Raw genomic sequence first — 13,199 nt, 5'->3', positions numbered from 1 at the left:
ATGCCCTGTTTTTCTTCTTCAGTCTCTTTCTGAGAGCATCAGCTAGCAGTTACCCCAGCCAACATCATCAAAATCCAGCATTTTTTTCAGTTGCTGCACTTCCAAAGCAAACTCAAAAAAGTAAAGATACATAAGAACAGGTTCAGAGACCTTGCAAGCAAATTATAAAAACATAAAACCCAAGCAGACACAACCAACCACATTAATGATTCACCGAGCTGCTTTACATCGTTTGAACTCCAGGGTTCTTGTTACAAGTAAAACATGTACTGCTTTAGCCACAACAGTATGGTTACAGCAAGACAGGACCAAGTGAAAATCCAGGTATGACCAGAACAAAATGCTTAACTAGTGTAGCATGCAATTCCTACATGGAAAAGCATATTACTGAAAGCCACATTTGTGTAACAAAGATCCAAACTAGGCCTTGGAATAGTTGATATGGGAGAAGTTAGCATGGTACCTGACTGTATATACCAGGACTGACACACCTCAGGCACAGCATAACATATACCTACACTGCATCCACTGGTCTCTTCTCCAGTCCCAGAAATAAGTCTGTGTGCCAATGACAAAATTTCTCTCTCTATCCATTACGTGTTTGTAGTCACAAGAGGAAACTTGTAGCCAAAATACCTTGGAACAATGTCTGCTTTCTAACCATGGAAAAAAAACAGAGTCTTTGAAAGGTATGACTGTCAGTCAGCTTTCTGTAACAGTAATTCACGTTCCCTGGAAATGCTCCAGTCCTTATTTGTGTCAGTTTCCCTTACCTATCGTAAACTGCTCATCAATATGTTTCATAATATCTGAGCACAGAGCCACATAACAACAACTCATTCTTTGACAAGTTTGGTGATCCTAAACCACAACTTGCCAGATCCCTACCAAGCAAACACAGCCTGGCAGAACAGCACACTGAAAAATGCATCTCATGTTATAATACCAGCAACAAAAATCCAAACAGTTGTGTAACTTTCTGAGTACCACATGAATATCATCTGTGCTTTCATAGAGGGCTTTTCAGTTGTTACTCATGTTAAGACACTCTGCTATCCTTAAAATGCCCCTCTGAACCGCCAAGGTTCTAAATCGCCCATCTCTGAAGGAAATGGGTCCCGTAAGTGCCAAACCCTACCCCAGCTACATTTTCAAAACCTAAACTGTAGTGATTTTTCCTTAATGAGAAAAAATTCCATTAATTCTTGAAGGGTTAGGGGTTTTTTTTGTTATTATTCCTTCTTCTGTTATTAGCCCATGTATAAAGGTAAGAGATTAAAGTGATAAAGCATTTTGGATTTCTTTGCAAGAAGTGCCGCGCACGCTCCCTTACCTGACTCCTTCATGGGACACAAGGCGCACTGCATGCCCCAGGCCTCGCCATACAGGCAACAGCACTCCGTGTATGTAGTCTGCTTTCCAACCAGGGGCCGACTACAAACAAAATCATCACTTAGATGCTGCCAGCAAAGATCCTGGTAGACTTCAGTTTCTTCAGTTTGTTCTGATGGAGAAGATAGTATTAGATCATCATCACAGCACCATTATTTAAAAGAAAAGACGCTGGTATAAAGCAGGATTTTCTAAACTTTGACACGAAAAGCAACCTAGCTTTGCTGAATACAATTGGAAGCTTGGAAGTCATGACCATTTTCAAGTGCCTGAGGTGGCACATCCCTTGAGTGTTCAGCTTTGCAAGATCTTAAAAGGTTCTGATTTGGCATCATTAGGCAAATTTAAAAGCACACTGGGTTGAACACACAAGAAATAAAACTTCTTAAATCAACAGTCACTGCTGAGATATTCAAAACCCTCCTGGACGAGTTCCTGTGTGACCTACTCTAGGTGGTCCTGCTCTGGCAGGGGAGGTGGACTGGATGATCTTTCAAGGCCCTTTCCAACCCTCAACATTCTATGATTCTGTGAATGCTTAACACTGGCTCCGCTCTGCTCTCATGGAAGTTAACAGAGCCTGACAATAACCAGTGTTAGGACAGAGGTGAATATTTGGGGAACTCCATCAATGGAATGCATCTTTAAAAGCTGTTATTTTGCTTTCCTTCTATTGCCATGAATGGCATCTGAAAGAACTCTTGCAGCTAAGGCAGAGCTGAACAAAATTTTAACATGGGCTCAATGGGAGACTGGATAAATACTTGGAAGAGTCCCATTAACTAAACAGACAAACTACATCAGGCTCAGGAAATCCCCTGAGCTGAAAATAGCTGGAGGCTGAGAGAGTGCTAGGGAGGGAGAGGAGAAGTATTGTTTATCTGCTCTTCTGGTCCCTAATCATCCACTTACAGCTATTGTTAGAGAAAGAATACTGCTGTGAACTACTGTCCCATTCCTATGAACATTAACAAAAAGGCATATTTTTGTCAAAGCTGGAATATTTCAGAGGCATACTAGTTCTGACAAAGATCTCAGTAGGAACAATTCCTAGCCCTAGCAAACTCTGATCACTGCTGATCGGAGGGAGACGAACTGTAAACTTAGTCTTCCACTTGGAATGTTAAAAAACCTCATCACAATTGTTTTGTAAAGACATCTGCAAGGTTTTGATTTTGTTCCAACAGAGTGAAAAGTAAGGGTTGTCACAAAGCCTTGTTGTGTTTTGGCTGGGCACATCTATTTAGTGTGTTTTTACACCATGCAGCTGTGCATGGGTGAGCACAGAATTGAAACCTAGCTGAGGAGCACACCAGTGAGTTCTGAAAGTGCAAAGGTGATCAGCATTTAGCTCCCTGTTCTACTAAGAAATTGCCAGAACATGCAGTGAAGAGCCGCAGTGGGTCTCTGCAACCAACTTCCAATTCTGCTGGCAGCAAAGGAACCAGCCTGCTTTCTCCTCCTCCTCCTCCTCTCCCTTAGGGAGGACAGTGCCAGTAGGGATAGACAAGGCTTGAGCACTTGGTGTTGGATGAGAAGATCACTGCTGCGTCAGCCCCAATGTTGCTTGACGAAAGGCCCTTTGGGACCTTGGCATTCTCTTCACATCCTAGGTGAGCCCAAAGGCCAGTCCCGCACTCGGGCTGTTTAACTGAAGACTGAACAATAGAAATGCTGTGGTTCTTTCACAGTTTGAGGCAAGAGGATGACTGCATTACTCCTCAAAAGTATCAGTCTTATAATTTGGGATGACTAAAGCAGGCATTCAGTCTGTATTCCCATTTCCTTTCCCAAATGCATTTTTTGAAAATTCATTGCAAGTCGCAGGGACCAGAGGTCTGGATTTATGGCTGCATCGTGCCAGTATTAATCAAACCCATTGTAACATTTCTTTCAAAGATGTGTGTGGCATAGACAAAGCTGTACTGACTGCACAATGCTCTGGATTTCTGAGATGTTTCTAAGAATCTCATAATACCTCATTTTTTCTTTTTCTGAAATCAGTGTCTACTGAAATTAAAAGAATATCCAAAACCCTTACTTCAACAATGACGCTGCAGCCCACGGCTTGAAAATGTGAGCTTAATGTACCCTCACAGACACAACTTGCTATTCCCTCCTATATCCTCTTATTCCTGGTTTTATTCCTTGCTCTGTTAGAAGCAGCCACTCACTCCAAACTGAATCTCCAGAGTGAGCCCACAGCCAAACCCCAGCCACGGTGAGGCAGGAAGCAGGCTGTGCCTCGTTACCTACAAGGCAGATGCAGAGCTGGCGCATCACAGGGCTGAAGCCTCCTCAACCTAAGCCTTATCTTGTTAATACTTCCAGCAATCCCCTGTTTGCACTGGCAAAGTGGAGCCCTCTGGAGTCCTACATCACGGTGCCTTCTGGATCAACAGATGACGGTCCAAGCATTGCCTTCCAAAATCCTCCAAAAGAGCAGGCTCATCCGAGCATGACCCATTCTAAGCTTTCTGGGGTCTGTCGCCCATCAGCAGCACCTCGTAGAGGTGTACGCGCTTCGGTAATATGTATAATGGATCATACCACTTGAATCTGTTGGTCTGATGCATCGCTTTTCTGTTGCGTCCAGAACCATTGGGTGTGTACAGAAACAGTTGTAAGATCCGTCTGTGTTAATGCACTGGCCATCAATACAGCTGTTTGGGTCCTGACATTCATCCGTGTCTTTAAAATGGAAGGAAATGTATCAAGGAGAGCCAGCACAAAGTAGTCTTATTTTGTTAATCCATGTTTATATTCTCCTATATTAGGAGCAGATTTCCCTGCACGTCACCTGGTAATTACGACAAATACCAACTGCTGGCAGCACGATCCTGCCTGCGCCTCTGGAGAAGGACAGACAGATCAGCAGCATGCTGACCTCTAATCCTCAGGTACCAGGGAGCATCTGGATGAGGAGGCTTGCAGAGGGCGTTGGAGTGCCAGGCAGACCCTGCACTCAGCACAGCTGCAGCTGCTTCCCATGTTCCCCTCCCTTCAGGACAGTACCCACAGGCATTAAAAGGTGGGCATATTCTCTAAAAGTCTTCATGAGCTGGTCAGAAGGGATCACCTTACCTAGCCACAGTAGTTCAATTCCTTAGTTTGTCTTGGAGAGGGAAAGCAGAAATGTAGCTCAAAGGGAAGAGCAGGCCATTTAACTTCAAATAAATTATGTGGAATCAGCAAACCCCCCCACCCTGGGTAAAGGAATAATCATAGAATCCCAAGGTGAAAGGCTCTCTTATTGCAGTTGCAAAAATGATTTCCTTTCATTATGCTATTCTGCACATTATCCATGGTTTTCTGCTTACAAAGCAAAAGCCAGGGTCATGGTTATAAGTAATTTTCAGTCAAATACCAGAACCAAAGGAGTACAAGGTTGTGCAGACTCAAATGGGCTTATCGGTGCCCTGGACTGTAATTTCACACTGCACATTAACTCTTTGTGGAAAATATCTGTCCTTGAAAAGAAACACCTCTGTGTTAATTTGATTTATTAGAGTAAAACCAGCACACTTACCAAATGAAAGGTGAGCTTCACCTTTCACTGCTGCCCCCCCCATACAAAGAACAGAAGGCTGATTGTACCTTGACAGAGAGAAGCAGCAGTGGGCATATACAGAGGCAGCAACCTCAGACTGCTTTGTGCTGCCTGCTTAAAAGCTAGTACTAGCTCTAGACTGGGCACTCCAAGGAGATGCTTTGGAGACGCAAACTCCTGGGAGCAATTTGCTGAAAAAGGAAGCAAATCAAGCAAACCCTGCTCTATGTGCCATCGCCATGTCAGCCAGAATTGCTGCCCAGCCAAGCAGAAGGAAAGGGAAATGACCCAATGCCTCTTAAAAAGCTGCAACAAGAGTTGGGAGGCCCAGCGTTCCTCCCCTTGCTGGGAATACCACAGCCCTGATGGGAATCCTGCCGTATGAGGCTGCTTGGTTTGCCCATATGCATACCATTATAGTGACAAGACCACTTTAAATAAACTTACCAAAGCACTGGAGCTTAACAGGGTCATAGTAGGTGCCTTGTTTGCAGTAGCACTCGTAACCTGGCTGCGTATTCAAACAGAAGCCATTTTTACAGATTTCTTGTCCAAAGAGCTGGCATTCATCAGCATCTGGGGAGAAAAATGTTAGAGGCCGTGTTACCATAATTATTATGAGGCCATGCAGAGGAGCAAGATGGAATAAAGCCTATACAATACTATGTTCAAGCAAATTTGACTTGAAACAGAGGGCCTCACAAGCACAGACACCCACAGGAAAAATGACTGGTGTGGAAAAGGCGACGATGTAGCCAGAACAGGAAAGAGAAAACTGGTAGACCATGACTTTCCACTTCCCTTGTCAGAAAAAGTCCTGTGGTACACAGAGACTGGAAGAATCTGCAGCTCTCCTTCCTTTCCTTTGCTATCACATTGCTCTTAGCTCTAAGCTCTGTGTGGTAGAGAATCTTCATATCTGTGCTGCTTGTGACTTCTTTTTCCAACTGCACAACTCCTATGGAGACTTCCCACCATGGAGGGACTATTGTGTCCGTTGTGAAATACAAGGCTGCAACTACTATAGACCTAGTGATAGCTGACAAAGAGAACCTCCCACACTTTCAAATGAGGCTAAACGTTTTCAGGAAGGTTTTGTGGAAAATATATGCCAGCTCCTATAGAGCTTTGTACAGTTGTGCAGAGTTTTTTTTTTTCCCCTCAGTCTTTATGTATTTGTCACTGTTGGAATTCCATTCACTTCCTTTCTTCCAACATACTTTTTATTTTCTAGGCCTACCTAGAGTAGTCTGTTAAAGCTAGGCTAGTATCAAAATGGCAATAAAAAGCCATTTTTTATGTAAAGTAGGTGATTCTCCTCTCAATACCAATTGTCCTAATCCACTGTCTTCTACAGACTTCCTCCTCCTTTACTCTGGGACAGCACAGATTTTAGCGCAAAGCTGTCATTTCCATCTGAGTAGCAGTTTTAAAGGTGTATCATTCAAATGTTTATTTTTTCCAGAAGAATTGAAAGTGCTATAAAACTATTTGTTTTTACAACCACTCTTCTGGCCACTAATTCAAACATTAAATATTTTTAAGTTTGACTGTTTAGCGGCAAGAATAACGTAAAGATTCATGAGAAATGTCAAGGACGTGTCTGTCTTTTTTTCTGTGGAACGTGGATTTGTGTCTGGGGAAAAACAGGAAAGCCTAGGAGTGGGGTCAAGGCAGGCTAGCTGGGTATCTTTGCTTCTGACAATTCCAGTTAATCACAGTTGCTCCTACAAGCAGGAGCTTGTCGATGAAAGCAACGGGAACATATGAGTTAGTGTAACAGAGAGAGACCATATTACTAAGAGTCCTTGTCCATTTATTGTTTCTCTTTTGTGCTATTCCTGAGTTTATTACAAAATAAACTTACTGAAAACAGCCTTACTATGGCAAGGATTTGTGGGAGATATTTCCAGATGAACTGTTTCGATGTTTATGTCAGCTAGAGATATCATCAACCCCAAGGAAGCACAATAAAACCAATGCTGACTTTCTCTGAGACTCATTTGGACATACTAAACACACAGCATGGCCCAAATCTACACTGCAAAGATACAGAGAAATCTGAGGTCTGCAAAGATAAACAACACATTCCCTGAACAAAAATATTCTCAGAGAGTATTAGGACCTTTAAGATGAGCTCTGTGACAAACTGTCAGTCTGTCCAACACTGGTCCCTAATGCCATCAGTCTCAGGTCTGTATTTATCCCATGGCACTTTGTTCTTTACTCCAGATTGGAGGACAAAGCAAGACCTCCAGAGAGTAGAGGTCTTACATAAGTTACCCTGTTTAAGCAGTCACTCTAGTTTGAATGAATCTGGGTATTAGTGCTGTATAACCTTTAGTCTCGTTTCCATGTCCTGTGCACTTTACAGGTGCAGAAAAACACCTGCTGAGGATAACACACAAAAAATATCAGTAGGACACAGAACTGAACTCAGCCATAGCCTGTTTGCTAACTTGAAAGGAAAATCAACCTCCTAGTGCCCTACCCAGTGAGGAAGGATACTCTGGAAAGGTACATATAACAATCATCAGGGAAAAAACACTGAAATCTTTCAGGTCCCAGCAACTTCTGTCATCTCTCAGAATTAGGTCTGACTGATCAGTGATTCTAGCTAGAAACAACTCTGACAAATGCTATCAACCATGTGATACTATGCCTCTGTTACACTCTTTAAAAACCAATACTTTTTTCTGCATTTTCCTGATGTGACCACACAGTACTTTCTACATTTAGTTCTTGATTTGTACTACAACTATTCCAATAGGAACAAATATATAAAATGTGTGCTTTTCTAAAGATCCTGTAACTGCTATGTAACCCAAAGATAATACGTTGACATCATTTTAGCTAACAGTGTATTTATGCCAAGGAAACTTAACTTCACAAATCATTAATATTGATGGCTATTTCTCAAACTTGAAAAGGAATTTTGCTGATCTCATTCTTCCTTCTTAGTGATGCCAACTTCCTCCCGCCCACACCCACCAACTCCTCCTGTCACTCATATTTCTCTACAATCTTCCGTTCAATAAATATTTCATGAAGTTCTGTAATGAAAAGACAATTGCTGACCTCCTCTTCAGTTCTTATATTCATTCTCACTTATAGATCCAATGTTTAACAGAAGCAGGTCCATCTAGATCAGGTTGCACAGGAATGCATCCAGGCAGCTTTGAAGACCTCCAAAGAAGGAGACTCCATAACGCCCCTGGGCAGCCTGTGCCAGGGCTCCCTCACAGTGAAATAGTTTTTTCTTATGTTTAAATGGAACTTTTTGTGTTCCAGCTTCATCCCATTACCACTTGTCCTGTTGCTAGATACAATAGAAAAAACGGATGCCCCAAACTCCTGACATTCACCATTTATATAGTTGTAATGAGATCCCCCTTGATCTCTTCTTATTCAGACTAAACAGCCCCAGTTCCCGCAGCCTTTCCTCATACGGAAGATGCTCCAGTCCCCTGATCATCTTGGTGGCCCTGCACTGGACTCTCTCCAGCAGTTCCCTGTCCCTCTTGAGCTGGGTAGCCCAGAACTGGACACAGGACTCATCAGGGCAGAGGGGGAGTCGAACCTTCCTCGATCTGCTGGCCACACTCTTCTTGATGCATCCCAGAATGTCATTGGCCTTCTTGGCCATGAGGGCACATTGCTGGCTCATGGTTTATTGTCAACCAGGTCTCTCTGCAGAGATGTTCTCCAGCCTGTACTGGTGCATGGGGTTGTTCCTTCCCAGATGCAGGACTCTGCACTTGTCTTTGTTGAACCTCATGAGGTTCCTCTCTGCCCAACTCTCAAGCTGGCTGGGATCCCGTTGAATGGCAGCACAGCCTTCTGGGGAATCAGATTTGTGGTCTCACTGCCTTCTCTCACAGTATATAGCACTTAGAGTAAATTAAACCAGAATATTACAGAGACTGTATAATGGACATTCTTAATTTGTCAAATGATGATTTTTGGTAATGTTTCATATCACAAGCTGGTTTTGTCACTCAGTAACATTTGAATTAGTGTGATTATATTGCTGGTTCACATTTTTGGTCAATCAGCTACCAGAACTTCTGAAATAATTAAACTTAATACAAGTCAGGACTGACCTTTGTAATTCTGAGCAAGAAGCCCGTAAGATGATTCCCCAGAGGGAATGAAACCTTTTCCTTCAGGACACAAGTCAGTAAATTCAGCTAGGAGAGAGAGAAAACAAAAAATTATGTTGTTAAGAAAAAAGCTACTCACATAGATATGTGTTACATAGCTGTTTCACAGTGTTTTGGGAAATCCGAGGTGATGTTTTGCCCTATTCCCATCTATCAGGCAATCATGGACACCTTCAGCCAAACATAATGCTACCCCACTAGGCTTCCCCTGCTCTCTGTCTGCAGAGCTGGCTTGGAAAAACCTTGCTAGGGTATCCAGGGCATCACAGAGATCCATCCAGACTAATTTCTCGTGCTCCTTGGCAGGTGAATGTAGCCCTCACTGGGTTTCATGGTGCACTGCAGTTATAATACCAGTAGCCAAATTATCTTAATTAAAGCTAGCATGAGCCTCTCTGAGCTATATTGCAAATTGCAATCTAGACATAGCCCAACTGAGATACCCCCGTCTACATTCTTCAGTCCTTATACAGTAAGAATGCTAATTGACTGCAATAGGAGAACATGGTGTGGATTGCAGAGGGAAATTATTTAAAGTGTCTTGGAGACTATATGGAATTTTACAGTAATAGCTAAAACCAGGAATTAAACATGATGATACATTTGTGTGTAATCTTTAGTGATTAATCTCAAAAAGTCTACACACGTTCTCTCAAGTGACTCTTTCCAGCTGGATTCTGAATTTCAGCTATTGCTGTTTATGTTTCAAGTGCTGTTTTCAATATTCATGACAAATATCGTATGGCTATGTTTTTCTCATTTAATATTTAGGAGCTAAACAATGGTCTGCAGACAACATGATTAATGGAATTGTTCAGTAAGTAGCAAAATGTAAAACTAATGTCATAATACCTATCAGTAATTCACAGTATGTAGAAACATCATTGCAAGGAAGAGCTTCAGACTCAGAAACACTAGAACGTTTACCATTGTTTTCCAGCTTGTGGGAAAATATTCTAACATGTTCCTACAGCATCTGGAAAAAGCTTCTGTGAGAATTTGTCTTTGTTAAAATCGGTTGTAGATAATGTTGTTCAGTAACAAGCTCTTTTATCCCTAGGGCAGCTGCAGTGAAGTCACTAGAGTCACACCAGGTGTGAATTATTCCTGTGAACTTTTCCTCTGTGGAAGTCTCCCATGGATAAGTCATGATTAGATATTCCAGAATAGGGGATTTAATGGGCAAGCCTTCTCTGGTGGAAAAGCATGCTACTGTTAAACACTTTTGCAAAGGGACAGAAGACCTCCTCTTACCAGTTCCAAAGACAGGGCATGGGAAGATTTCACAGTTATCACCCCAGCCAGCACCCAAGGTACAGCAGCATTCTTGTTTGGTCACATTGGACGTAAGCACGTTGTCACAGAAATTAGCATCATTCAGATTGTAGTAGCACTCCTTCTTTCCATCTTCGTGTTGATCAGCCTCTATTGGTAATTCTAAAGGTGAAATGAAAACATAAACCACGTTAAGATGACATGTGAAATGAATCAGTTTTACAGGAGAATCGGAAGAGCCACAGTACCTCAGTTTCACCACAGTAAAGGGCAACATAGTCAGGGTTCTTCCCTGACAAATTTTGGTATAACTTTTTCTTTCTTAGGAAGAATGATGGAAGTTGATAACCTTTGACTTTTTCAGACCTGTTCTCTGGCTTGGCCACAAAGGGGTTCTTCACCTTTGCACTTCTTTCATTTTTAAGCAACGTGTAAACTACCTCTCTCACCCTCAGGTCTCCAACTACCACGGCCAACCACTGACGGTTCTTTTCACGTATGAATCTGGAAGCTCTTCACAGAGGCAAGCAAAAATGACCACCTCATTTTACAGGAAAAGGAGGAAAGGCACAAATTGAAAGGTCTAATTTTCAAAAGATAAACATTTCCAGCTTCTTTTAATTTTGCTGTGCAAAAAAATCATGTTCCACACTTGAATACAAGACCCTTCATGGTTTTGGAAAAGTAACTGACTGATTCCGCAGTAATCAGAGGAATATAATGCAGATGTCAAGTTAATGGACTCTGTGCTTTACTTTAAAATAGGCATCCAGCCAAGAAGTCAGATTTTCTGCCTTTAGCAGTTGAGTGGATCCCCTCACAATATTTATATGGACTGGAGGCAAAACGGTCTACCCCATACATCCAATAAAAAACCCTATTAACAGTCAAAGACCTTTCTAAAGCAAAGCACTCCTAAAGTATGCCAAAAGGCAAGTTTGAAAAGAAATACTTAGTTAAAACCTCTATGTTTGCAGAAATCTAACCTTGAACTTCCACAAAGAAAATCTTACCAAGAGCTCAGAAGTGGGACCTAGCACATCAAATTGTTATTCACACTTGATCAATATGAAAAAGTTCACATAAGCTATGCCTAAAGTATTTGAGTCCTAAAATTACAAATGCTGACCCAAATCCCAAAACTTTGTTCAGGAACTTAAGACAGATAAACCTTGAGGCAATCACTTTCCTTTTATCTTGGGAAATTCTTTATGCTTAGCACTTCACAAAAACCTACTAAACATTATTGCGTATTGGGAGATTTTCAATTGTTTGAAATGTTGTTCATTTCTCCTCTGACTCTTGCACAACATGCTGAGCACGAGACATTTCTCAAGTAACGCATCTATCCAAGTGGGAATCAAAACCTTATTTTATACTTGTGTGACAGTGCATTTCAAATGCTAGAAGATCAGCAAGACCTCTTTGAGTTGTGTTGCATAAACTGCCTTTGTTTGCCTTGCTGTCCTTTTCAAGGAAGAGCTAAAGGCTTTTACAAGTACTGGTGTATCTGGAAGAGTCAAGTTCACTTGGTCACCTCCTCTGTCCACCTCTGTCTCTTGGAAGTCAAGCTCAGCCTCTTTACATCAGCTTTAAGATGCATTTTCTTCTACTCTCATCATCTTAAAAAATAATGGCTGTGAAGTGGGAGCTTGAAGATAGTGCCAAATGCCAGAGGAATTAAATTAATTCCAGCTGTTGTTACCTCAAGACTGCTGCTCCTGGAAACCACATCCCCTCAAGATGAGGCAAGGCAATCTTACTGACCATGAGAATACTAGATCCCTTTTGAGAAAAGTGGATTTCAAAATGTCAGTATGGATTGCCTTTGATTGCACTTCAATAGTATGAACACGTGTAATAGTTCTTTTGGCCTCTAATTCCAAACAGACAAGTGGATTTATTTCTGTCTTCCTCTGAAAAGTGACTGTTTCTGTTTTGGGAGGTTGAGGGGCTGGCAGACACCTCGATTCAAACGTAGTACAACATTGCCACCTACAAGGCAAGCTTTCCCTTTGCTGTTTCGCCAACATAACCAAGTTGTACATTAAAGGAAATACCCAGCTGGGTGCTTATTTCATCTTCGCTAGTGTAGCCTGTGGTCTCTCCCCCTCAATCAGATAATGAGAATTTTCCATAACGTGCTGGATTGCAGAAAGTGTGGTGGTTTTGTTATTCAACAGGAACGATGCGAAGACTGCCCCATGTCACAGAAACACAACTGAACTACATCTGGTATTCCAAGGTGAGAGGGCAGTACTTCAGCACACCACATTATTCATTTTCCTTGGCCATTTGCCATCTAATTCAACCAAAGCCAAGTCTTCAATAGGTGAAAAAGCATGGCAGTTTTCATGCTGCTTTACCAGAGAAAGAACACTAGAAACTGCCCAGGGAGGGAAGGGAGACAGTCTCATTGTGTCATTGTTTATCCCCATTTTATGTATGATGTGTTGGTTTCTCCTCCCATTATCTGTTCAGCAGCTTAAAACTCTGTTGTTTACACAGCTGTGACTGAGGGTTAGTCAAGCAGGCTTCATCAATGTTTGGAAAGCAAATGAGACACAAATATTTCTTTTTTTTTTCTTTAAACATAAGACCAGTTTGTATCTACAAGCTTATAGTTTCTCTCCTAAACATTATTAACCATTTAGAAAACAAGTTGTTTTTGGAAGTGGTTTCACTAGGTATGTTGACAAAATATGATAGGAAATGGATACTTACTTTGTTTGCATCAGTATTTCAGGTTTTTTGTTAGAAAATGTAAAACATCTCTGTACATAAGGCATGCTGGTAAAGGAACGTAATTCTATCAGGTT

At 41.8% G+C, this 13,199-nt stretch overlaps 1 protein-coding gene across 7 annotated transcripts in view; it reads right to left on the bottom strand.

Moving 5' to 3' along the window:
- The window catches only part of LTBP1 (latent transforming growth factor beta binding protein 1), a 151,206-nt gene that overhangs the window by 14,041 nt on the left and 123,966 nt on the right, over window positions 1-13,199 (bottom strand). For 6 of the 7 annotated variants that reach the window (XM_061991178.1, XM_061991179.1, XM_061991172.1 and 3 more), the window contains 5 exons: window positions 10,360-10,542; window positions 9,046-9,132; window positions 5,390-5,518; window positions 3,943-4,083; window positions 1,334-1,504 (listed from right to left, as the gene is read on the bottom strand). In XM_061991178.1, coding sequence (XP_061847162.1) covers window positions 1,334-1,504; window positions 3,943-4,083; window positions 5,390-5,518; window positions 9,046-9,132; window positions 10,360-10,542 — 711 coding nt within the window. The remainder of the gene's footprint in view (window positions 1-1,333; window positions 1,505-3,942; window positions 4,084-5,389; window positions 5,519-9,045; window positions 9,133-10,359; window positions 10,543-13,199) is intronic. The other variant, XM_061991174.1, reaches the window with a different exon arrangement.

This window comes from Colius striatus, chromosome 2 (assembly GCF_028858725.1).
Source record: "Colius striatus isolate bColStr4 chromosome 2, bColStr4.1.hap1, whole genome shotgun sequence".
NCBI classification, from domain to species: domain Eukaryota; kingdom Metazoa; phylum Chordata; class Aves; order Coliiformes; family Coliidae; genus Colius; species Colius striatus.
Note: the sequence above shows the minus strand (reverse complement) of the source record. Positions and strands in the feature narration are given on the sequence as shown.